This window comes from Petaurus breviceps, unplaced genomic scaffold, assembly GCF_028583685.1.
Source record: "Petaurus breviceps papuanus isolate PSGF00001 unplaced genomic scaffold, PetGlider_PUasm1.0 91133, whole genome shotgun sequence".
Taxonomy (NCBI): domain Eukaryota; kingdom Metazoa; phylum Chordata; class Mammalia; order Diprotodontia; family Petauridae; genus Petaurus; species Petaurus breviceps.
Genome location: NW_027187419.1, coordinates 88,253,701 through 88,280,602, shown reverse-complemented (window position 1 = coordinate 88,280,602; position 26,902 = coordinate 88,253,701). Strand labels below are relative to the sequence as shown.

The following is a 26,902-nucleotide window of genomic DNA, read 5'->3' as shown; positions in this document are numbered from 1 at the left end:
GATAGATAGATAGATAGATAGATAGATAGATAGATAGATAGATAGATGATAAACAGACAGATAGATGTAGGGATTTGAGTTCAGAGTTCTGCCACACTAAAGATTTTATGACAGATGATTGTTGTTGTTAAACCAGTTATCTCTAGGGAACACCATGGCCTTACAAACATTTTCTGAACCTCTATCACATATCGTTGAAGAATTAATCTTTTTTTTTTTTTTGCTTTTTGGAGGGTAATTGGGATTAAGTGACTTGCCCAAGGTAACACAGCTGGTAAGTGTTAAGTGTCTGAGGCCAGATTTGAACATAGGTCCTGCTGACTCCAGGGCCAGTGCTCTATTCACTGTGCCACCTAGCCACTCCCAAAGAGTTAATCTTGGAAAGATAGATGGAATTTTTAAAATATGTTTCAGAATCTAATATTTTCACCCAGATTCATTCCCAAATATAATTTTGGCTCCCTTTATTTTTGTCAGAAATATTAAGAAAATAGTCATTAGAAACATTAATCAGAGGCACCAGCCATAAATATGTATTGGTATTTATCCAGAGTTTCTGACTTCTTGTCATTGTTTCATGTATGGGTAAATAATATTGAAAACATATGTTTTTGTGTCCTTTTCAATGCCCAACACAGAACCTTTACGTAGACCATGTTCAAAGTATATTTGTTGAAAAAATAAGCAATTACAACTCACAAAGCTAAACTAATTTCAATCTTGTTCATATAAATCACATATAGGTGTTACACCAGAAGACCAATAGCAATTATATAGCAAGGAAGAACAATTAAATTATCTTAAGTGAGATAATACATGTAAAGTGCCTTGCTAGGGTAGCTAGGTGGCACAGTAAATAGAGCACCAGCCCTGGAGTCAGGAGAACCTGAGTTCAAATCTAGCCTCAGACACTTAACACTTATTAACCGTGTGACCTTGGGCAAATCACAACCCCAATTGCCCTTCCTTCCCCCTTCCAAAAAAGCAAGAAAAAAAAGTGCCTTGCTAACCTTAAAATACTTTGTAAATATTAACTAGTGTTATATTATTATCATTACCATCATCATTAGTATTATTATTATCACAGACAGTGTGTCATGTGGGTAGAGCACTGACCTCAAAGCCAGGAAAATCTGTGATCTAGTCTCATTTTAAACATACACTGCCTATGGGATCTTGGACAAATCCCTTAGCTCTTAAGGGTTCTAGGCAATTCTCTGTGACTATAAGATGCAGAAAAAGTGCTAACCTCCATTGGTAGGGATGTTTCATCAACTAAGAGTTACATATAAACAATAAAATCACAGTTCCTCTCTCTATCTTTATTACTATTACTATTTTTCATTAGTTTACATTGATTTGCTAAAAGTTTTCTTTTAAGTTGTCATTTTTTTTTTAGTTGTATCTGACTCCTCATGATTGCATTTGGGTTTTTATTGATAAAAGATACTAAATGGTTTGCCATTTCCTTCTCCAGCTCATTTTGCAGATGAGGAAATTGAGTTAAAAAGCATTAAATGAGTTTCCATGTATCACATATCTAGTAAGTAGCTGAGGCCAGATTTGAACTTAGATTTTCCTGACTCCTGGCCCAGTGTTCTATCCAGTGCACCACCTTATTGGCCCTCCTTTTAAGTTAGAAGTCCTTCAAGTCATTAATAGCTGCCAGGAAAGATATATATATATATATATATACACACACACACATATAAAACATATACATATATATTATATATATTCCACACAAATTGTATTTGATACAAATAACTTATGTCTCAAGTATATTTAAACAGAAAAGGATTCTTTAATATTAAGAAGTATACAAGATTCTGATTCATTAATTTGTATTTATTCTTCCCTGTTGTAGAGATGTACGTTCACGAATACTCATATTCACATAAATTATATACCTCAAATAATATAGATTTGCTTGAATAATAAATGGTAAACTGATAGGTAAATTATTAGATGACCAATACAGCCAATGCACAGGTATGGTACTGAATCCCAGCAGATTTACCTGGACCTCACCATTTCATATTCCTTATGTAATATAAACTTTCATGGCAGTATTATCTAATACTGTCTTTAATAATAAGGCCTGTCTTTAATAAGAATATTAACATTATTAACCATATTATAACCATTATTCCATAGTGCATTGTGTGCTTTTTGTCACTGTGGTTCACATTTTTGTATTCTATCATGCAATGGAAACCAACTTTTGGTTTACAAGTTCCAAATGTCTTGTAATCCTGAGGATTACATTAAAATACAAGGATGAACATTATGTCTCATTTGTAATTCAATAGGATCTTTCCCAAGGTTGGTAGAGCTAAAAACTTACTTGTTTTGGCAGTGGTCCTAGTATTTTAAAAAAAAAGAAAAGAAAAGAAAAAAGAAAGAAAGAAAGAAACATACTCAACCACACAAACAAAATAAGCCACATACAAAAAAAAAAAACTTCTTTGGACCACAGGTCATTCCACATTTTACTTTATTTATATTTACTTACTACTATAAAGTGCAACATGCAAATTTAAGGAGAATGAGTGCTCATGTGGCTGCTCAAGAAATATTTAGCATCTTCTCATGTTGCTTGGTTAGTGTGGGCACATTACATGTGAACACCACAGATAGGTCTTGATGAAATATGTTATCTCTGATAAACAGAGGACCATAGGATCATAATCCTCGATCTGACAGAAATCTTACAGACTATCCAGTCCAACCTCCTTCATTTTTAGCACCACAAAACAGGAAAGCACAAATCTCATTGGTTACCATAACAACACCAATTAAATAATGGGATTCATATACAGATGAGAGTAGGATGGGCTTAGTTATTGCATATCCTTGCTTTCTTCCATCTTATTGATCTAGAGTCTACAGAAAAACTGAATGTCATTCATATCTCTTCTTTCATTCCTTTATTCAAGCACTCGATACATTGACATTTTTATTAACTTATTTACTATGTTCCAAGACACTATATTAAGCATTACTGACATAAAGAAAAAAGGAAAAAACAAGGACTTAGAGTAGAAGATAGTAAAGCACTGAACTGATTCCCCAAGGGTTTGAGATTTAGGAAAGGAGGAACTGTAGGCAGCACAAGAGTGATGACCTGGGACAGCTTTGAGGGAAATCACAGGGAAGATAAAGAGTAGGTGTAGGAGGAATTTAGCATAGGCGAAATGGAAAGATAAAAGATGATGAATGAGTAAAGGAAATTCAAAGATCTAAAACGTGAATGTGGAAAACTTTTGGGTGATGGCCAGATGAAGGGTATTCCCATCTTACGAGTATTTAAGGTAGAGTGGAAGCAAAGATCATGGGAGAGAACTAGGCTGAGGCACTGTATTTGAGGGACTATTAACCTGTATGTTGAATTCCTTTCAAATAAAGGTAGGATTTAGGATTCATTTGTTTAGTAGGTCATTGTAAAGCACTGTGCTAGGCACAGTGGAGAATACAAAGATGCAAAAGACAGAGGCCCTTCCCTCAGGGCACTTAGAGGTAAGAACTGTACATAGTGAATAAATCCAGGAATTGGTTTCCAAGAGCTTTTAGTTTAGACTCTTTTCATGAGCACTTAAAGAACTACAGAAATCAAGGAACTTTATTGGCTACCATGAACATATATGCAACAGTTGTTGCAACTGTAGAGACTGCAGGATGGTGGCATCCTTTGCTAGAAAGCTATTGCCCTACAAAGGTGAAAGGTAAGCCAGGAAACATGATGCTTTGAGAAGCCAAGAAAAATAAAAAGGATAGAATTATAATGATAATCCACAGTTTGAACTCTCCCAGAGGAGTGTCTGGGAATGAGACACCAAGTGGCTCATAGTTACCTAGGCAATATAATCCCTCCATTGTCTCCTCCATAATTCCCCCCAAAGAATAGAATTTGTCCTGCTAAATTTTGTGCAAAATGAGACCTCAGTCATAAATTCTTGCTATTCTAATAGAAAAAAAGCTCAAGCAACAACAAATATTCCTTTGCACTCTACCACACCCCTCCCCCCAAAGAATAACTTAAAGCAGGGTAGGAGGTGATTGGGAGGAATAGAATGAGGGAAGCTAATGCACATCTGCTTCAGGACTTTTCATCAGAATACAGATTTGCAATTGGCCTGACCCTAAACAGGATATGTTTTATGGTCTTCAAGTTGGCAGAGCAACATAATGGGTATGGCCTCTTTTGCTTTCAATGCCCAAATATAATTCATAACTTTTCAAATTTATCTGAACAAATAATACTATTACCAGAAGTTATGTATCAGTGATAGTATGGTGGGGCAAGTTGGTATACTGAGGAGACTGGGGGGGGGGGAAGAGGGGCAAGGAGCACTTGAATATGAAATTAGAGGCCAGTATACTATAAATATGGCAGTTTGGCAGCACAGTTGATGGAGTATTGGGCCTGGAATCAGGAAAAATCTTCCTGAGTTCAAAACCCGACCTCAGACATTTATTAGCTGTGTGACCCTGGATAAGTCACTTAACCCTGTTTACCTCAATTCCTTATCTGTAAAATGAGCTGGAGAAGACGGCAAACTACTACAGAATCTTTACTAAGGAAACCACCAATGGGCTGACCATCAGAAATCCATGGAAATGACTGAAACCATAATATACCCTAAATCATAAATTCAATAAATCATATTCCTGATGAATGTTTTAAAACAGATTACATATTTTTCAGATATTTTTACATAATATGTCAGTGAAGAGATTTTTTTTCCCCAAGATAGCATATGAATTAATTACTTGAATCCTTATCCATTTCCATCTTACTACAAATCAACATGCAGGCTATCCTGTTGAGACAGCAAGTTTAGATCCCTGGCCTAACAAAGTTTGTAGTCAGATTCATTTAATACACTTCGGTCACCATTTATTAAGTACCATGCATCATGCCAAGCATGGAGAAACAAAGCCTCAAAATTAAACAGCCCTCATCCTCTAGAAGCATACACTGTCCTGGAGTTAAGGGAGTGTGGAATAAAGCATGAAAGCAAATGAGTGAAAACAAAAGAATTTCAGAGATTAAGAGAGGGGACTAATAATTGGGAGAAGCAGGAAAGGCCTTATGGAAGAGGTGGTACTCGAGTTGAGCCTTGGAGGGAACTAGGGATACCAAGTACAGAGGTTAGGAGAAAGAGAGCATTCCATGCACAGCCACCATTTGTGAAAAAGTAGGAGATAGAATGTTGTGAATGGAGCACAGGAAGGAGGCCATAATACCATTCTAGGGTCCATGACTAGTACACATATATTTAAATAATATATAATAAATGAATTAGAGAGGTAGAAACAAAGCACTTATGTGAGGTTGTAATATGTGGAAACCAGGTGCAGTTAAATGGACTATAAAGCGTGTGGTTAGTAGAAATGTGTATAAAATAAGAATCATACAGCAAAATCTGGATAGGACCTTAAAGGTCATCTAGTCCAAGCTCCTTCATTTTACATGAGGAAACTGAGGCCCCAAAATGTTAAATTATTTGCCCAATGTCACACTGGTAACATTTGAACCCAGGTCCTCTGACTCAGTGAATATTCTTTCTACTGCTACATGCTGCCTCCCTAAATTGGAAGAGTAAGGTGCTACCAGATTGCAAACGCTCTTGATTTTTCAGGTAGCAACAATACTATGTAGAAAATAGGGAGCCACTGAAGACTGATGAGCAGAAGAGTAACATGACTAAATGGACACATAAAGAAGATGAGTCTAGCAGTGACGTAAGGGGTGTATTGGAGGGCAGAGAGGGTAAAGTTTGGTAGATCCACTAAGAGGACATAGTCCCAATGAGTTGTAATGATAGCCTGTACCACTGTCTTGTCTTTTTTTTTTTTCCTTTTTTGGAGCGGGGGAAGGCAGGGCAATTGGGGTTAAGTGATTTGCTCAAGGTCACATGGCTAGTAAGTGCTAAGTGTCTGATCTGAGGCCAGATTTGAACTCAGGTCCTCCTGACTCCAGGGCCAGTGCTCTATTCACTGTAGCATCTAGCCAATCTTTGTACCACAGTCTTAAAGTGACAACAAAGGGGAATAGAGGGACATAACAGATGTTAGATAGAACTTGGTAACCAATTCGCTACCAGAAATAGAGAAAGAAGAATCAAAAATGATTCCAAGATTTCAAACATAGAAAACTAGATGAATAGTGGGGTCATTATCAGAATTAGTAAAGTCAAAAGGAAGAGTAATAATAGTAAATAATAAAAACTAGCACTTATATTATAACACTTTTCAGATTCACAAAGCACTTTACAAATCTCTCACCAGATAACAACAGGTGTTATCATTATCCCTGTTTCACATATGAAGAAAAAGAGGCAGGCAAAGTATAAGTGATTTGCCCAGGGTCACAGAGCAAACAAGTGGGGCTGGATTTGAACTCAGGTCTTCCTGACTCCCAGTCCAACACTCTATCTCCTGTGGCACCTATCTGTTCTTGCAAGTTTAGGACAAAGTGCATGCTTACATACTGCCTGTTGTAAAAGTTGAATCTAGTGGTGGCCAAGAACCAGATAAAACATACCCTTTTACAATAACCTGTGAATTTCACTAAGCTAAGCATTAATGCTTTTGCTCTCCTTTCCAAATCCTTATCTACGATTGATCCTCTATACATCTTGTTTGTACGTAGTTGTTTTCATGTTGTCTTCTCCATGAGACCTCAGTTCTCTGAGAGCAGGAACTGGCTATAGAATTTCTTTGTATCCTCTGTGCTTGTTATACATAATGAACAATACATATTATGGGCTAGTATATATATATATACACACTAGTATATACATTTATATACATCTATACATATACATACATACATATATTGTGTCTGTCCCAGTGTCTGCTTTATTTCAGGTGCTAATAAATACTTGTTGACTGACTTAAGGACAGGGATAGTGTTTCCATTACCTTTGTCATCACCCACAAGCACTTTGCACACAGTGAGGGCAAAATAAATATGTGTAATCTAAATCAACATCTATCCCAAAGTTCCTTAGAATTCGGGGGGCAGGGGCAGAGCCAAGATGTCAGAGTAAAAGGAGCATTTGGACAAAAAAAAATCAGATTGGACATAAGTCCAAGAAGAATCTCTGGAAGAGCTAAAGAAATGATTTTTTAAAAAGAGCATAAAAAAATATTTTAAAAATCAAAGGAGAGGAAATAAGAGGGGCAATTATGAAAAGAGAATTAACAGTTTGGTAAAAGAAGCAGAAGAAAATAACTCATTAAAAATTGGAATTGGCTGAATGGACAAAAAGGTATATAAAAGTGCACAGAAAAAAATAATTCCTTAAAAAATTAGAATTGGGAGGTGGCTAGGTGACTTTGGGCAGGTCACTTAACCCCAATTGCCCTGCCTTCCCCCTCCAAAAAAAAAGAAAAAAAATTAGAATTGGGCAAGTCAAAACTATTGCCTCCATGAGGCATCAAGAAACAATAAATCAAAGTCAAAAGAATGAAAAAATAGAAGAAAATGTGAAATATCTCATTTCATCAAATAACTGACCTGGAAAATAGATTGAGGAGAGATAACCTAAAAATTACTAGACTACCGGAAAGCTGTGATCAAAAACCTAGACATTATATTTCAAGAAATTGGAAAGGAAAATTGCCTGGATATCTCTTAGAACGAGAGGGCAAATTAGAAATTTAAAGAATACACTGATCACCTCCTCAAAGAGATTCCAAAATGAAAATTCCCAGGAATATTATAGCCAAATTCCAGAGCTCCAAGATCAAGTAGAAAATATTTAAAGCAGTCAGAAAGAAACCATTCAAATATTGTGAAGCTATAGTAAGGCTCACACAAAATTTTGTATCTACCACTATAAAGAAGTAGAGGGGGGCGGCTAGGTGGCTCAGCGAGTAAGAGCACCGGCCCCATTGTCGGGATGACCCGGGGGATCGAATCGGGGCTCAGATACTTAGCACCACACCCAGAAATAACTGGCTGTGTAAACTTGAGCAAGTTACTTAACCCCAATTACTTAAAAAAAAAAAAAAAAAGAAGTAGAGGGCTTGGAACATGTATTCCAGAAAGCAAAGGAGTTAGAATTACAACCAAGAATAACCTACCCAGCAAAAGTGAGTATAATCCTATGGGGTGAGGGTGAGGAGGGGAATGAATATTTAATGAAATAGAATACTTCTAAGTATTCCTAATGAAAAACAGAAAATGTAACATTCAGACACAAGACTCAAAAGAAGTATAATAAGGGATATGATTTTTCCCATCTGGATTGCTTTTGCTACACCCCAGAAATTTTGAATTATATTCATGACTTCTCACCTGGACTATTGCCATAGCTTCCTAATTAACAATCCCTGTGATGATTGGCTTTTTGCTAGGCTCTAGCTGAAAAAGGTGACTCCATGTTTGACCACTGATTGGTCCACCTATGCACTGGAAAGTTCCTATTTACTCAAAAACTGGTTAAGCCAACTTCATTTAGGCAGGGTCTGCAAGGTTGTCCTAATCATAATTAGTTCAGCGAACTTTTCTAATCAAAATGTCCTTGTGGTTAACAGTGGCAGAAAGGAGGGAAGGATGGGAAGGGGGGGAGGGAGAAGGGTATCATGGTCTGTCCACTCACCAGTTGACTTCCCCAAAGCTTTCCCTCCCCCTTGGTCCCTATGAATCTGCCTAATAACAGCAGTCAAATATAAAGATAGTGATCCAGAGTTCTGGGATCTTGATTAAGGAACAGCTCCTCCTATTCTATACCTAAACCACAGTCCATGCTTGTCCATCGATTTGAAGCACTGGGAAGTGACACTGCCTGAGTTGTGATCCTTGAGCACTTGTATTCTTTCTTAGTACCTCTCCTAAAATCTCCTCACAAACCCTGCCTTAAGTTTCTAACTACTCAAGTTCATCCTCCACACAGCTGGTCAAAAAGATTTTCCTAAAGTGTAAGTCTAATCATACCACCCCCACCAACCTCCCATGCAATATTTTCCAATGGCTACTTCCAGAATCAAATATAAACTCTTCTGTTTGGCATTCTAAAAAAAAAAATTCAGGAGTGTATTTTATTGCATTTAGATTATGTGATAGCCCTTTGACTTATTTTTACTACAATATGTGTTCTTGTTTAATTTCCCTGTTATTTATTACACGATCATTTCTGACATTTTCACTACAATACGTGTTCTTGTTTAATTTCCCTGTTAACTATTACACTATCATTTCCTGTTCAAGTCCTTTTCAGGATAAAACAAAGAAGAGGGCCATTAAGAATTTCCTGTTCCCAGGTAGCATCTGTTATTTGCTTTTTCTCATCCATCTAAGGCAGTCTCATCACTAGCTTCTGGATTATCATAAAGCCATAAATTGCATTTTATATCTCAGAAGTGGCCATCAAGCATCAGAGGCAAAGAAAAAAAAATTTTAAATGTTAAAATTTTCCCCTCCATCATTTAACATCTTCCACCTTAACAGAGAATCTAGCCCAGGCTGTGAAGGAATGGCTGAAATAAGTACCAATTTGCTGCCTGTTTTCTCTTCTTTCCTGGCAACATCATTTGCATGGACACTGATGCTTTACTTCTCCCTCCCAAATCCTCAGTTGCACCTAGAGCTCCAGGTGACAGCTGTGGCTAACAGTACCTCATCCTGTTTGCTTATGCATAGAGATTATGGCAGCTTTGCTTGGATAACTTTGCCAGTCATCCACACCTTTGGAACCTACACACTGTGAACATTAGAGTCAAGGGAGAATGTGTCTGAAATCCTTTTAAGAAACTCACGGAGTCAACAAATCACAATTACTCACCCCTCTGCCCAGATGGCAGCGAACAAAAAACCTGAACGGCATGAATAAAGAACATTTTATGGCTCTATCTACATTACCTCTGTCTTTTTGCCTATTTCTGTTGGAATATGGACACTGTGCCATTGCTTTTCTGCAGGTTCATTCTGGTACTGCATCTGTTTCTTGGGAATTTTCTCAAGTTTCTTCCTAACCAGCACTGAATTAAACCACAGTTGGTGTAGACCACATGCCATCACTAGGTACTTGGCAATTCTGCAATGAGGTCCTTTTAAATAAGCCCAAGATCCACTCCTTTCATGTTTGTTTCTTGACATTGACCAATGAATTCCATGAATCTCTTCTCAGAATGTTTTTAAATGCATAAAATGAAATGCATAGAATTATGAAGGAAACTTTTATGTTGAAATTATTTTGAATAACAAATTATGTTGAAATACAGATACTAGGGGGCCTGAAATTCTTTTGCCCTGTGCAGAAAGTGAAGCTAATAGCCTTGTCATCATATGTAAACTCTGCATTAGGGTCAATGAGTTTAAAAAGAAAAAATTGACCTTTTAAAAATTATTTAGCTCTAAATAAATATAATTCACAATAAGTGTAGTATGTACATATTTTAACATGTGTTTCCTTTACTTTAGAAAATTCATAGAAATGGGTTTCATTGATGAAAAGAGAATAGCCATATGGGGCTGGGTAAGTTGTTTTGTATATTTCTATGCCTGATAGTCAATGTAACTATAATTATTTTCTAACGTGCTCTGTATGGTTCCCTTGATACTATTTTCCACCATAGAGTGAAGTGAAAATTTAGCAATATTGTTTGATCAATCTATCAATAAGAATGTATTAAGTGCCCTTTTGCCAGTCATTGTGTCAGGTGCTAGAAAAACATGCAAAAGTAAAACAGTCCTTCAAGGAGTTTACATGCTCTCAGGGTCAGCATATATTGGGAAACACAAAACCAACAGCAAATATATACAAGGGGCTAGAGGTTGGTGATACTCACAGCGGAGGAAATCAGGAAAGGCTTTATGCAAAAGACAGCCCTTGAGAGGAATCTTGAAAGAAACCAAGATTTACCAGAGGTAGAAGTGAGGGAAACTCCATTCCAGGCATGGAGGACAAGACATGGAGATGGGTAATGGAGTGCCCTATTTAAGGAACAATAAGAAGACCAATTGACTAGATTTTGTAGGATGCAAGGTGGGCAGGCAATGTTAGAATATTATAAGGCTGGAAAGGTATGTTAGGAACAAGTTGTGAAGTGCTTTAAAATGCTGACAAGAGGAGATATTTTCTCCTAGTGATAGTAGGGAGCCACTGGAATTTATCGTGTGAGGGAATGACATGATAAGAAACGCCTTTTAGGAAAATCACTTTGGCAGATCTGTGGGGGATGCATTGATTTGGGGACAGTCGATTTAGATCATTTAGACCCCTCCCCCTTCTTCTTTTTTTTTTTTTTTTTTTGCTTTTTTGGAGGGGGAAAGGTTTTGGGGTTAAGTACTTGCCCAAGGTCACACGGCTAGTTTTTTTGTGTGTGTTAAGTGTCTGAGGCCTGATTTGAACTTAGGTTCTCCTGACTGCAGAACTGGTTCACTGTGCCTCCTAGCTGCCCCGCCCTTCTTATTTCTAATGAATTTCTATCTTGTGAATTGTCTCTCTCCATTGATAAAATTAATTAATAATTGTATCTCTCCACTGATAAAATAATAATCTGACTACTTAAATTAACTGACATTTGTCAGGTCTCTACTATGTTTTTGGGAAGATGGAACAAGATTTTAAAAACTGGCAAGACTCAGAAGATTTAGGTTTCTTTTCTTTTTAAATTTTAGACATCTTTTTTCACTATTCGCTCATGCTTCACTAGCCCTCTGTTATTTTGGCATGTGAACTTTTAAAATATAACCTCCTTAATATACAGCCCAATCCAGTCATATCCTGGCTTTCTCATATTTTCTTTGGCAAGTAAATTCCTTCTCCAGACCTAATTTCCATTTGTGTAAAAGAGGGGAGTAAGTAGCTTTCAGTTTCCAATTTGTAGGTCATAGAGATAGTTTGTTACATTGGAAAAGCAGTTTCAAGTATGAAAAAAAAGGCACACTGACTGAAGTAGTGGCATCCTGTGTTGGGCACAGCTGGTGAGGTAATGAGAATTGATGAAAAATATTGGCATATTCTCCAATGTTCTGATTATAAATTATTCTAATTACAGCTCAAGAAAGTTTCCAATTTTCTTCCCCTTTCAGCTGGACTTGTACTCTGACCAGCTAACGGCTGTTACTTCATAGTTATTTGCTCTGCTTGCTTTTCTTGCCTGTTTTTTCTCTAAAGGGCCCCCATGATGTGGAGTGAGGGAAATCAAGCCTGAAACAGAATTTGCAAGATTCCTCTCCACCCTTAACAGTGGCCAAACCACTCAGATTGTGAATGAAGGGAAAGTTATCTCCTGAAATTGGCTATTTGGTCCCTCTTAAAACAGGCAAGCGGTAACTGCCTAGACCAAGTGGAATGTGGTAATAGATGAAGTATCCCAGTGAAGTATTTCAGCAATGAAATTCCTTATTGTGTAGCCATCTTGAAATCCCCAAAGTAAATGATCTCAGTATCCAAATATTAGGTATAACAATTATATGAAATCACAGTCATTTTCATTTGCTTAAAGTTTTGATGAAAGTTTTAATAATAATAATAGCAAACATTTTTAAACCACAAGCTCTGTTTCCTCATTCCCTTATCTTTCTCAAGGGACATATAGATATAGAGGGCTCTTGGAGGATGGCTATATATATAGGGTTCACCCTTCTGCACAAATAACTCCCCTACCACCTAAAATATCACCACTATTTAGATGTTCAACAACATCTTGGAAGGAATAACACATCAAACCCAAATGACGTATAGATGTGTATGTGTACATGCAGGTGTATGTTTGTGTGTATATGTGTCTGTATATATGTATATGTGTGTACATATATATGTATATATACACCAATTGCTTATTAGATATTCACAACGGAATGTCCCTTAGGCCTCTCAAACTCAACATTGCCAAAACAGAACTGATTATCTCTCCTCCAGAGCACATCCCTCTCCTGAACTTCCCTATTTCTGTCAAGGGAATTGCCATCCTTCCTGTCATCCAGGCTTTAAGTCTCAACTCCTCTCTCTCACCCCACATATCCATACAGTTGCCAAGTCTTGTCAATTCTACTCCCACAACATCTCTCACATCTGTTCCCTTCTTTCCACTCATACAGTCACCAACCTCCTCTTACCAACACTAGCTGATCTTCCTCCTTCAAGTCTTCCCCAACTCCAATTTCTCCTCCAAACACCTACCAAAGTGATATTCTGAAAGCACGAGTCTGACCCTGTCATTCCCTGGCTAAATAAGCCACAGTATAGTCCTACTAACTAGGGATCATACATATCCCTGTGTGTATATGTATCTAGTATAAAATACATGCTCCTTTGTTTGGAATTTAAAGCCCTTTACAACCTGGATCCAACCTGCCTTTCCAGGCTTATTAAACATTACTGCCCTTTGGTTCATCTAAAGGGGCCTCTTTACTGTTCCTCATGTACAACATCCATTTCTTATCTCTGTGCCTTTGCCCAGGTATTGCATTCCCTCCTTGTCTTTGCCTCTTAGAATACTTAGTTTCCTTTAAAGTTCAGCTCAAAATGCTGCCTTCTACATGAGACCTCTCCAGATTCCCTCACCTGTTATTGCCTCCCACAAAAATTTCCATAATGGCTCTCCTGATAGAATGTAAACTCATTTTTTTCATTTTTGTGTTTGTACCTCTAGCACAGTTCACTCTTGTTGATTAATTGACTGATTGAAAAGACAATTTCAATTCCTGTTTGAGTAATAAAATTTACTTCCAGGGCAGCTAGGTGGCACAGTGGATAGAGTACCAGCCCTGGAGTCAGGAGAACCTGATTTCAAATCTGTCCTCAGATATTTGACACTGACTAACTATGTAACTCTGAGCAAGTCACTTAACTCCAATTGCCTCAAATAAATAAACAAATGAATGAATAAAATTCATTTCCAAACCCCTGGGAGTCAAGCCCTAAACTGGAAGGAGATGAAGGGAGGGAAAAATATAGAGACATGTCTGGGTATTTGGGTGATGGGTAATGAAATAAGAGGTGGTAAGATATACATAATTAAGACCTAATTAAGAGGTGTGACAGATGACACCTTTGCTTGGCCAGAGAAGTTGTGGTTTTCCAGATCCTTTCAAAGAGCATGGAACAGGATATTTTTCCGGGAGTCACATCATCTCCTTAAGGCCCTGAGCCAAAAACACATCCATTGAACAAGATATTTACTCTCACTCAGGTGTTTTTAGACTCTAGCATCTATTATATAGAATCTTAGATTCTATATAGGACATATATAGAATCTTAGATTCTATATAGAATACTATACCTAGTGTGTTTCCTCAACTACCTAGTGTGTTTCTTAAACTTTTTCAACTCCTGACCCTTTTTTGCCTTTTTGCAGCATTTGTTGGTGTTGAATGGCCTGAGGGCGTGCGCAGGGCAAGGTGCCCTTGCTTTGTGCTCAGAATCAAGGTTGCAGTGAAGTTGCCCGATGCAACATGGGCAAGCACTATCAGAAACACCTCTGATTCATTATTTGTTTGGTTTTGAATTAATTTTTGGTCCTTGCATGTTAGAAACCTTTTACTGTTGCCAAATTTTTTATGACCCCCTTTTGGAGTCATAAAACCCACAGTTAAGCTTAAACCCACAGTTTAAGAAGCTCTCCTAGATCAATGAGAAAATAAGATTTTACTGAAAAGGGTGAATAGTATATACTTTGCCCCAGAGGTACTTGCACTGGAGGAGTAGAGGTTATGGGAAAAAGGTTATACCTACTTCCCGTGATGCTTTTTCACTGCCTTTCTTTCATGGCTGAAAAGCTTTCTTTCCTGACCTTGGCCTCTTTGCTTCCCTAGCTTCCTTCTAGGCTCAGATCAAATCCCACCTTCTGTAGGAAGCCTTTCACAGTCCCTCTCTCTCCTTCTTCCCAGCACTTTCCCTTTGAGAATATTTTTTACTTATCTCAGATCCCTTTTAGATGTAAAAGTTTTATGTGGCCTCCCCATTAGAAGTGAGAGGGTAGGGGTTGTGGTTTTGCCTTTCTTTTACCTCCTGTGCTTAAAACAGTAACTGGCACATAGTAAGCATTTTGAAAATGTTTAGTAGCTAATTGATTAACTGACTGTCACCATGCTTGGCCTCAGTCTTCTAGATGAGTAACATGTATCCTCGCCTTTTCACATTTTTTGGCCTTAATATATAAAATGTCTGATGTACATTGAATGTTAGAACCAGAAGGGACTTTAAGTGGTCATCTTAGCCCGACTCCTTCAATCTCACAGTAATAATAACAAATTTAGCATTTAAGTAGTGCTTTAATGTTTTATAATCCCCCTTATGTATTATCTCATTTGGTATATACAGTAGCTGTGTGAGCCCCTCATAACCAGACCCCTTTCTACTATTCTAGCATTTTTACACTTCGCACGCCTCCATATACTCTGTGATCCAGCAATACTGGCCTCCTTGCAGTTCCTCAAACATGACTCTCCATCTCCCAACTCTGGGCATTTTCACTGGCTGTCTGCCATGCCTGGAGCTCTCTCCTACCTCATCCCACTTCCTGGCATGCCTCAGTCTCAGCTAAAGTCTCACCTTCTGCAAGAAGTCTTTTCTGCTCCTTAATCTTATTGCCTTCTTTCTGAGATTATTTCCAATTTATGCTGCATATATTTTGGGTTTTTTACATGTGGTATTCCCTATTAGACCACAAACTCCTTAAAAGCAGAGACGTTTCTGTATTTGTTTATATACCCAGTGCTTAGCAGAGTGCCTGACACATAAGAAATGCTTTAAAAATGCTTATTGGATTGACTTATTCATCATCAATGTCAAAAGAAGGATTTGAACTCAGTGACTTCAAGTGCAGCACTCTGTCCATTATCCCACTTAATTTATAGAGGAGAAAACTCAGAAATAGGAAGGGCAAATGACTGACTTATTGTCACTCATCTAGAAAGGGACAGCAGGGGCAGGGCTCCAGTTCAGACCTTTTTCCATCGCTATGAACTGTCCACTTTTCAATTAAATTTAGTGTATTTATTGCTTTCTCAATATGGGCCCAACACCGTATTAAATGTTGTTTGTTTTGGAGAATTGAGTCGTTCGGATAGATGAAGTACAAGTGTAGGTTCCATCTGAAGGACTGGGCTTAGAATGCCAAGTTATGACTTTATGTAGTTAATATAATGAAGCCTGTCTGGCTAGGTGGTGATGAGCAAACAGTAGTTCAGAAGATGGGTTTCTTTCTCTTCCAGTAGCTAAAGTCAGTTCTGATCAATAGAGATCATCAACAGTGAACATGGGGATTAGGCAACAAAAAAGATTCCACCTGCATTTTAAGGCTCTCGTGCGGAGGGCAGGTGGGAGAAGATTCCAGCATGCTTGTTATGGCTATTTTGTGGCTTTTTGTTCAGTCATTTAGCTGGGTCTGACTCTATGTGACTCTTGGCAAAGATAATGAAATTGTCTGCCATTTCCTTCTCCAGTGTGCCCCCATTTTACAGATGAGGAACTGAGGCAAATGAGGGTTAAGTGACTTGCCCAGGGTCACACACCTAGCGAGTATCTAAGGTCAGATTTTAACTCACATCTTCCTGACTCTATGGTGCTCTATCCTCTATACCACCCAGCCACCCCAATGTCATAGCTATACAGAGCCATAAATAGCACAGGACACATGAATTTTTGCTTCAGGTTGCTAACATTGGGGGAAGGTGGGTCTTTTGCTTCCTTCCTAAAGCTACCACAAGGCCCCACTGACCACTAGAAGCATAGAATATACAAGTCCTCCTGCTAAGTTGAGTTCTGTTGCTATGGATCTTCTCTCCCAGAGATGCTTCCCCCTGCCCCAAACACTTCTGAGCATGGTTTCTCTATGGGACTGATTGTCCCTTCCTGTGCCACTGCATCTCACCCCCTCCCCCATCTGGGGTAGAACCTACAGTCAGGTTACCCTCTGGTCTGTCACCTAGCCTTCTCCCCAACCAACTGGGTTTGCTCTAGTACATGTTCGCATACAGAATTTTGTAAATCTCAACAAGATTTCCTATGTAAATGAAACTATGTTTTAAATTATACTTTAAACAAAATGGCAAGATGTCTCCAAGTGCAAAGGACAGCATTCTAGAATTCTCATTTCAGCTCTGCTAAGTGGGCTCTTTCTCACCTCCGGTGCCCACTCTGCCTGGGAGGCGCACCCACATGTCAGAGCAGAAAAAGTCATCTCTACTTGCAGACTTACTTTTCCAAACTGGGTGAGATTTAAAATGTGCATCCATGGTCATTCTGTCTCTCAGGGAATTTTGACTTTTGTTTCTAAAGACTCAAGTTATTTAATTCACCTTAGGTTGAATCTGGAAATTTCATCTAAATCAATGTGATCATTCACATAGAGAGAGAGGCTAGATAAATTATTCCAGAAGACTGACCTGAAAGGCTGAAATAAAAGTTGTTATGAGTATTATTCCATTACTTTGCATTCTTTGGTCATTTTACAGGTCTAGAAGTGAAGTGAAGTGGTACATTATTTCTCTATGGGAAGTATGAACTATTTCAATAAAATCAAGAACAATAATGACGTTTCTAGAGGGCCCTTTGTATAAAGAACCCAAGCTCATTCTACAGTCATTAGAAGCTAAAATTAAGAGTGAAATAGCTTCAGTTCCCAAAATAGTTGTTGTTAGTCTACTAATCAGAACAAATTATTTTTACATTTCAAATGAAAGCTTGAAATAGGTATAATATTGTCACTTACCAAAATGATTTCCAAACTATTTAGTTCATTCTGTCTTTAAAAAACACACAAGAAAAAAAATACATTTTTTCTCTATCAAAGTTTATTTTAAAGAGTTTCTTCTTTCTCAGGCAGGACCTGGTTATGCCTTAATCTAGATGGCTTCTTTTTATTCAGGAGGGTTTTTGCTAATGAGCATGTTCTGTAACCATGACCTATTAAAGGCATTTTTCAGGAGTTGAAAATGAAGTAAAAGTCTTAATGATAAATGAGTATTATTTCATTCATTTGCAGTCTCTGATCAATTTCTAGATGATTTTTTTCAGAAGCTAAAAATATGGACTGGCCAAAAGGTTCATCAGTCAATTGTTGAATTTAGTAAGACTCTTCAACACACTTGTCCTTTTGCATTCAGAAATGTACTTGATGGTGACATAATCAAGAAGGACTTTCTCACCTTTTTTCTTTTCCTTTGATCAGGATTGCTAACTGGAGAGGATCAAAGGGAGGGTAAACTGTGCTCCTCATGGCTTTTGTAAATAATGGAGCTGTATTTGCATTTTTTCCTTAGGAGTATGATTTCATTACTTTTTGTAATTTCTTCAAGTAAAATGCTTTTTCTTATAATGGGATCATTCTAGGACTAGAGATGGAAAGGAAACAATTCAGAAGAGAAAACAAAACTTTTCCCATTACTACTGTCCATAGTTCTTTAACTACTCCTACCATGTTTTAAGAGGTTCAATTTGAATAGACCCAAACTCATAATTTCAAACTTCTTCTCCCCTTTTTAGCAGTGAAATGTTTGCAAAAAAATAATGTCAAGCCACGTAAATATGATGCTAACTTTTGATTAATTTCTTTTCAGTCCTATGGTGGATATGTATCTTCACTGGCCCTTGGATCTGGAACTGGTTTATTCAAATGTGGGATAGCAGTGGCTCCAGTCTCCAGCTGGGAATATTATGGTATGGAAGCATCTCATAAATGATAAGTGGGAAATCATTTAGCACAAAATCACCCTATATATGAAATTGCTAACCAAAAAAAAACAAAACAAAGCACGATTGCAGCCAAATCTACCCCCATCATGAGCAGAAAATAAGAATCCACAAATGGATATGTTTATCTAAATCATCACAACTGCATTACAACAATGAAAATGTGTCGTCTTAAGTGTAAATTCTCATTTATATTTTCATAATTCTTATTTTCTCTGAAATGCCTTGTGCCACCTTTGAACCTAATCTTTAAAAACCCAATCAAGTCCATAACTTTACATGTTACCACATTGCAATCATAACAGACTTCCAAACACATCTGGTGTAAATGAAGCCCTGGGGCTGAGATATCAATGCATTTACCCTACACAGCTTGAAGGTGCCAACTCAATAGCTCCAGAAACTAAAAACATTGATGTTACTTCAGTGCTGCACCTTCCACATGCAGCCTTTTAAAAATGTCAAAATTCATGTAGGATGGATTAAGTGATTTGAATTCATTTTAGTAAGTGATCAAATGAATATTCACTAGTTAATCTTATCTTTCCTTGGGGAGGGGGTGAGGGATGGGTGAGGAAGAAGAGGAGCTGTGGTATTGAATAGAGGTAGAGTGAGAAAGGAAGAGATGGTTTCAAGAGGTTCTCTCAACAACAATAACAAAGATCTCCCTTTGGATATATTTCTAGAGAATGCTATCTTGGAGATGTCATTCTTCTCTATGGTAACCCATTTCTTTTTAACAAGGCTACAGGTGACAGTAGACAAGCTGGGACTTGAAGCCCACCCCTTCCTATAGCAACAAAATCTCCCAAAATGTTGGATATATTGCTTCCCTTAATCACATCCTTTCCTTTCTGTGGGTCCAGTTTAGTCAAATAAGCACTGCTAATTTTGGTCCAACAGGGGAAGCCCCATCACAAAGTCTCTGATGATGATATGATCATTAGAGCATGGTTAAAAAAAGTCACAAATTTCAACCAAACTAATCTCATGGGCTGGGGAAAACACTGGTATGGGCTAACTGGAAAATAAAGTAACATGTGGAGCTATAAACTCTTACAAAATGTATTTCAGCATCTATCTACACCGAGCGCTTCATGGGTCTTCCCACAAAGTCAGATAATCTTGAACACTATAAAGTAAGAATTTTATATTTTCTTCATTCTGTGGTTTTAATTTCAACTGTGCTAAAGAATTCTGAGTCATTTAGGTATGCAAGCTTTAAACTCTGGACAACTAATCAAAGATCCAACTCTTTATCTCTTGTAAAGCTGAATATTGCCAAAAAATAAAATATTGCTTGGCCATTATGGATGTTTAATGTAACTGTTTAATTAAATGGAATTTAGCTATTATTTCTTTTTTTGTGGTACCCTCCACCTCTACTTCAGACATAAATTTTCAAGGCATTGTTTATGTGTACAATTAACATTCAGTCAATAAATATTTATCAATCACACATGGGTGAGCACTGGGCATGAAAGGAAAAATTCAGAAAGGTACAAAAATGTCTACCTTCATGGAATTTACAATCTAGTAAGGGGAGAAGACAAGAACAAACAGATATACCAGAGAATATTATGTAAAAAGTGCATTCAAGAATTATAAGACAAAGTATTATACAAGGTTCAAAGCAGAAGACTCTGTGAAAGGGGGGAGAGCATTAATAAAATTTTTTTTAAAAAAAGTGATCCAGGAAGCTTTTGTGACATTTGGGTTTGACCATAAAGGAAAAGTAGAAATTCAACAGGCAAAGGGGAGGAAATGATATTCTAGTCAATAAAATGTGACTAGAGTGTAAGAAAAAGCACAGCTATGGGAATATTCAGGGAAGAGAGCATACGAGAGTTAGGCTGGGCCATGATAGTCATAGAAGGGACTAATATGAGATATGACTGATAAAACGTGGAGCTGCCAGATTGTGGAGGGCCTTGAATATAGAACAAAAGAATCTGAATTACTCATTGAACAATTGGGAGCCATTGAATATTTCTGAGTAGAGATATGACTTGACCAGATCTTTGGTTTCAGTAAGTTACTGATTTCATTCTCATAGTATTTTTTTTTTGACAAGCATTCATTTTTTTCTCCCCATCCCCCGAAACAACAATTTAAAAAAAAGAAAAATAAAACCTTCATAACAAATACGCAATACTCAAGCAGCGGGGGCGGCCAGGTAGCACAGCGAGTAAGAGCACCGCCTCCAGTGTCAGACTGACGTGGAGATCGAATCCCGGGCTCAGACACTTAGCACCCACCCAGAAACACCTGGCCGTGTAACCTTGAGCAAGTTACTTGCCAGGTGGCTCAGCGAGTAAGAGCACCAGCTCCAGTATTGGGACGACCTGGAGATCGAATCCCAGGCTCAGACACTCAGCACCACACCCAGAAATAACTGGCCGTGTAACCTTGAGCAAGTTACTTAACCCTGATTGCTTAAAAAAAAAAAATACTCAAGCAGCAAATTCTTGAACTGGCCATGTCCAAAAAATCAATGTCTTGTTCTATACCTTGCTACTCTTGTAGTTTTATAAGCTAAGAATCTTTTAGATTTACATTATTTTAATTGAGGTAATTTAAGAGGTGATGAAAATGTGATACTTTAATGCCTAAACATTTTTCAGCCAATGTAATAAATAATTCCAATAGTAGTGCCTGGTCCTCTGGCTGCTAATTTAGGTGGTTTTCTATGGGCACAATGTGTTAGAACTTACAGCTACTGAGCTGATAATATTCTTTCTTTTTCAGAATTCAACAGTGATGGCAAGGGCAGAATATTTCAAAAATGTCGACTATCTTCTCATCCATGGAACAGCAGATGGTGAGGTTTTAAGAAAGACTCTTACACATAAAAATACTGAGCCAGCATCACTTTGTTTGAGCAACATTAAGCATCCTCCTATGCCTGTGCTCAGGGTCAGTACAGAGGTGTTAAGGACATTTCCATATAGAAGTTCGCTTACTCACTGCTGACGGTGTCAACTCTATGACTAGATAATTGTTGGTGTTCATTTCCAGTCAGTGTATTGTCACTCCATGCTTTCTGATATTTACCAGGTTTTAATAGCACTTCAAATCTCTCTCTTGCAGATAATGTACACTTTCAGAACTCAGCACAGATTGCTAAGGCTTTGGTGAATGCACAAGTGGATTTCCAAGCAATGGTACATAATTTCTTATTATTTGTTTTTTTAGCACTGTAGGCCCCAGGCAAGAAATCGGAACATTTGGTGAAACCTGATAGAAAAAGGACAGGATTTGGAGTTGGGAGACTAGGTTCCAATCTCCATTCTGTTACTCAGTTTTCAACAAATGACTTGAAGGACTTGAACAAGTCACTTCTGTCTGGGCCTCAGTTTCCTGATGTATAAAAAGAGGAGTCCAGATAATATTATTTCTAAGGCCTTTTTCAGCACTAACATGCTAAGCTTCTCTTATATTTGTACAATATTTTTTAGGTTTGGCCACTATCTCAGAGTGGCAATGGCTCATACGAGGTCCTATATGAGTTAGTTTAGAAATAGACCCCAAGTCTTCTAATATTTAGTACTCTACCCTTTTAACCATATTGTTCTATTAACCCAAGATTATTAATCCCTTCTCTCAATAGCATACAATCTTACTGGAGAACCAAATGCCATACTTACAAAAAGATTAGAGAAGACAATATACCCTATTAGCTGTTACTACAAAGTATGGTACAGTTAGGAAGTGTGGTCTGAGTGGAGAGGAAGGAAAACTCAGGAAGAAGGCTTCACGGAGCAGATCAGGACAATGCTTCCACGCCTTGAGAACTGATCAGCTCCCAGTTCACTTGGAACTTCATCCATATCATTATGTCTTACACTTAACCTATTACATTACCTATACTTGCTTACATAGTGCTATTACCTTGGTTGTGTCATTTGACCCTTATAATGACCATGTCAGTTAAATAGGGCAGGAATTATCAGCATTTTACATATGAGAAAGCTAAGGCTGAAATAGGTTAAATGACCTGCTCTGTGGTCTCCTGACTCCTACTTTCTCATCTAGCCACGATACAAATTTAGGTATAGAGGGGTGGCTAGGTGGTGCAGTGAATAGAGGACCGGCCCGAGTCAGGAGAACCTGAGTTCAAAACTGGCCTAAGATGCTTGACACAATTACTAGCCATGTGACTTTGGGCAAGTCACTTAATCCCAATTGCCCTCCAAAAAGAAAAAAAAAAAAGACAAATTCAGAGAGACACGAGTGAACCATCTTTTTATTGGACTCTGCTCTTTCTGGGTGTAAATTTAAGAAAGAAATGTAATGTAATAGATATTAGCAGGAAATTGACTATTTATTAAAGATCCTGTTTTGTTTTGTTTTTTTAAATGAAGGAACAAGTAATGCTTATCCAAAATGCTCAGGGCATCAGATAAGCAACTGAACAATTAACCAGAACAATTAACTAATGAGACATCACCTAACCAAATCATAGTGAGTTCTCTGATTTGTAGATTAGAAAATTTACTATGTCTGCCACCACTTTAATCAGGTGAAATCTCATTGTTGCTCTTGACTGGGCAATTACACTAGGAGATGCTTCTGGAATCCTCTAAAAATCTGTCCTGAAAATCTATTCGATAAGACAACAGTAACGTATAGGAGGCTGTCCATTTTTTCTTATGCTTTCCATTGGCTATTCTGCGCCTTCCTGGAGTTCTGCAGAAGACTTTAGACCAAGAATAGCTTAGAGTGATTTTTTTTTTTAAAGCTGAAAGTTCAAGTCAGTGAACACCTGTCAGAAATGGAAACCACAAAAGAATACTACAAAGGAGGGAGAATTTTGAAATCTACTTTTATGGGGAAGAGGAGGATGGAAGGAAGAAAAGAAATTTACATGATAATTTTGTTGTGTATTTGAAAGAAATAGCAAGTTGTGCATAGTAGATTTGCAGTTTCATGTACAATCATCTTTTTATTATATATGTTACAGAAATGCTTGTTTTATTCCATAAATTAAAAATAAAATAAATAAGGAAAAAACTTTTATAAATAGAATGTAAGAAAAAATAGAATAATAATAGAAATAAGACCTAGATAGGGCACTTTGTGATGGCCTATAAAGCCTTAGATAAGAATTCTTTCACTTGAAGTAAAACAGAGTTGTTGCACAGGGGACATTGGCAATATAGAAGCAGCCATGCTGGGAGAGGGGAAGGGCCATCCTCCAGAGAACCCTGTTCAAATCCCCAAAGGGGTTACTTAGGAAAGACAGGCCCCTCAAAAAGGAGCCATAGGACCCTCATACTGGTAGCCTGAGGTCAAGTGAGAGAAGGGGATGTGCCATGTGGCGCAGCTCAGCAAAGGATTATAAAGAACAAGGAATAGAGCTGTTTTCAGACTGCTGTGGGGAGGAAGCTTCCATCACCTGGGAACCCTCCCCCAAGAGATGTACAAAGCCTTAGTCACTCTAAACCTTGCTGAAGGCTAACTGCTAATTTGACTTTAGGTTGCATGAGGAAAATGGCCAGTGCAGTAGAGGAGAAATAGAGTCTGAGCAAGGGTGAAGAGTTCTTTTAGTTTCCTTTATTTTATATTCTCCATAGGCATAAATATTGACCCTACTCCTTATATCAAAGAAGTGCCCACCAAAAAAAAGGGATTCTCTATTTTGGAGAGGCGCTAAATTTATAATTAACCAATGATGATGAGGGACCTTTCTGAAATCTTTATTTTGCTGAGAAGAAACCAAAACTTACACAGTCACCCAAACCCTAAGTAGCAACTTTGGTTCCCAAGGCAAACAGTACAAAATGTTTCCAGGGAAAGCAGCAAAAACGCTGCCCTTAAATCATCTTTGTAATTCATGAAGGGAAAAATAATACAAGAAATAACCAAGACAAATTTAGTTGTGGGTGGGGGGGTTGTCAGAATGTTAGTTACCATAATGACTTCTAGGTGCTGAAGGAGAATGTGTATAAAAGTTTTGAATGTTTAAGTTTTGATATAGTGGGACAAAGCAAAGCCCTAGTGACCTCAACCTTGTTACGGCTCTGTAACATATGCATAGCATGGATTTACAAAAAACTTGTTCTCTTTATTAGCTTTATTAATTATAATGTGATTTCATCCGCATTAAAGTTTAAAATGATCAAGTTTTCCCATGATACAATTTCTTTAAGTATCATGAATTTCTAGAGTGATTGTCATTTATATTAGACTTGCATTTCCTCCAACTAGGAAAAATCTGATTTATTATAGATTCAAAATAGTTTTTTAAAGAATATGAAAATCATTTGTAAAGGTTTGAAAGAGATACTGAAAAATTTCCTAACCTAAATGGCTTATTTCTAAAAAATTTGTTATTATTTTCCATTTTGAGGAAAGCACTTAAAAAAACTAAAGAGCTACATAAATACTAGATATTATTTGTATTATTATTATGATGATGAAAGTATATAGTCAAAATGTTATCAAGATGGTCAAAATGCTTCTTTTTACAAAGAGAAAGAAAAAAATTCAAAGCTCAGTTTTTCTGGAATAAATGAGTTTCTTTCCTTTCTATTTCAGTGGTATTCGGACCAGAACCACGGCTTGTCAGGCCTGTCAACTAATCATCTCTATATACACATGACCCATTTCCTAAAGCAATGTTTTTCTTTGTCAGACTAATAAACAGGAGGGAGAAGGAAGAGAGGTATAAAATCCATGTCAGTGTCTTCAAAATCTTAATGTAAACTTCTTAACCCCCTTGCTTGTTTCTGTGAGAATATTAAGGGTGTGCTCTTGTAGCCACTTTAATCAATTATATTCTAGCAGCTGGTTACCAACTGAGGGCTTGAGATGTTTAAATTAAATTGTGTTTACATATATCTTTTGATACTGTATGAGAGGATGAAGTCCCAAGTTTGCTTTGGATTGATGCAGGATTTTGATAACCTGTTTCATTTACATGTTCTCTAGCAGAATAAATAAATGTTTGTTGAATTGAATTCAAGTTAAAATGCTATTCCTCCGTCAACTTCCATGAAATTTAAGTCCCAGGTTCTATGTCAGAAAGAAGTACTTGGCTGGAGAGAACAAATAAAGTAAACTGTCTCTGAGAAAATAGAAAGACTGGAATAATTGACCTGAGTGTCTCATTAAAGCTCCAAATAGTAGGAAAAGTACAATGGATATAAAAGAACTATTCAGGAAAAGTTTGTTGTTGTTTGTGTCTGGACCTTGTCTCTTTGGTGTGGGGAATTCCTTGCTATGGTACTTCCCTCCAGTGATGCAGATTGCCAATTTTCTGTAATTTATAACTTTGGTGAATGACTAGTACACTAAGAATAACTTGCCAAATAATGCCACAATTATCTGTCAGAGGCATGGCTCAAATCTGTCTTCCTGACTCCTAGGCCAGCCCTCTATTCATTTAGAAGTGAAACAAATTTAAGGTTGGATTCAGCAAGATATCCTGAAATTTAAATTATCTGAAGGATCTGATATTTTCTCTTCAGGCAATGTGATTCCCACAAAAGGATTTCTCTTAGCAATATAATAACAATAATAGCCAGAACTTATATAGTGTTGTAAGGTTTTCAAAAGGTTTTGTATATATTTTCCTTTTTGATCCACAACACAACAATGGGAAATAGATTCTATCATTATCCCCATTTCAGTGATGAGGAAAATGAGACAGAAGTTAAGTGACTTTCCCCTGTCACATAGCTAGTGTCTGACCAACTGCCTCCACAATGTTATTTATCTATCATATACATATATCTCCACCCAGATGCCCCCCAGATCTCAGATATTCATAATATATTTGATGATACATATTTTGTCATAATTGTTAGGTTAGGATTAGATCTGAATTTTATGCTTGGGCTGGTTTAAGAAACGACTCCTGGCTTGTAAGAGTAGCTCCTCCCATTCATAGCTGTGTTTAGCATCACTACAATGACAATCTAGGTTTCCAAATCCAAGAAAAGAGTGATCAAAATCCAGGAGCAGATAAAATTTCATTGGATTATGTGATCATGCTGAGAGTTTAAATTCTGTAGTCTGGAGTGAGTTTTAAAAGTAAATGTAATGACCATAATCCCTATTGCCAATAGCTGACACCATCAATTGGAAACATATGGGTTGTCTGATTTTCAAGGAACCAAAGGATTTACTCAAGACTAGGTAATTTCCCAGAAACCACAAGGCCACGCTTATGAGGACTTATCATTACCACTGTTGCCTTGGACACAGATTTGGCCTGGAGGTTTTACTGTAATCAGCTGAAT

General features: G+C 37.4%; 1 protein-coding gene across 1 annotated transcript in view; it reads left to right on the top strand.

Moving 5' to 3' along the window:
• The window catches only part of FAP (fibroblast activation protein alpha), a 92,267-nt gene extending 66,649 nt beyond the window's left edge, over positions 1-25,618 (top strand). Inside the window, exons 20-25 of the mRNA XM_069080190.1 lie at positions 10,436-10,490; positions 18,524-18,623; positions 19,731-19,795; positions 21,405-21,477; positions 21,747-21,820; positions 25,197-25,618. Of these exons, the coding sequence (XP_068936291.1) occupies positions 10,436-10,490; positions 18,524-18,623; positions 19,731-19,795; positions 21,405-21,477; positions 21,747-21,820; positions 25,197-25,298 (469 nt within the window). The 3' untranslated portion in view covers positions 25,299-25,618. The remainder of the gene's footprint in view (positions 1-10,435; positions 10,491-18,523; positions 18,624-19,730; positions 19,796-21,404; positions 21,478-21,746; positions 21,821-25,196) is intronic.
• Positions 25,619-26,902: the final 1,284 nt, after the last annotated feature.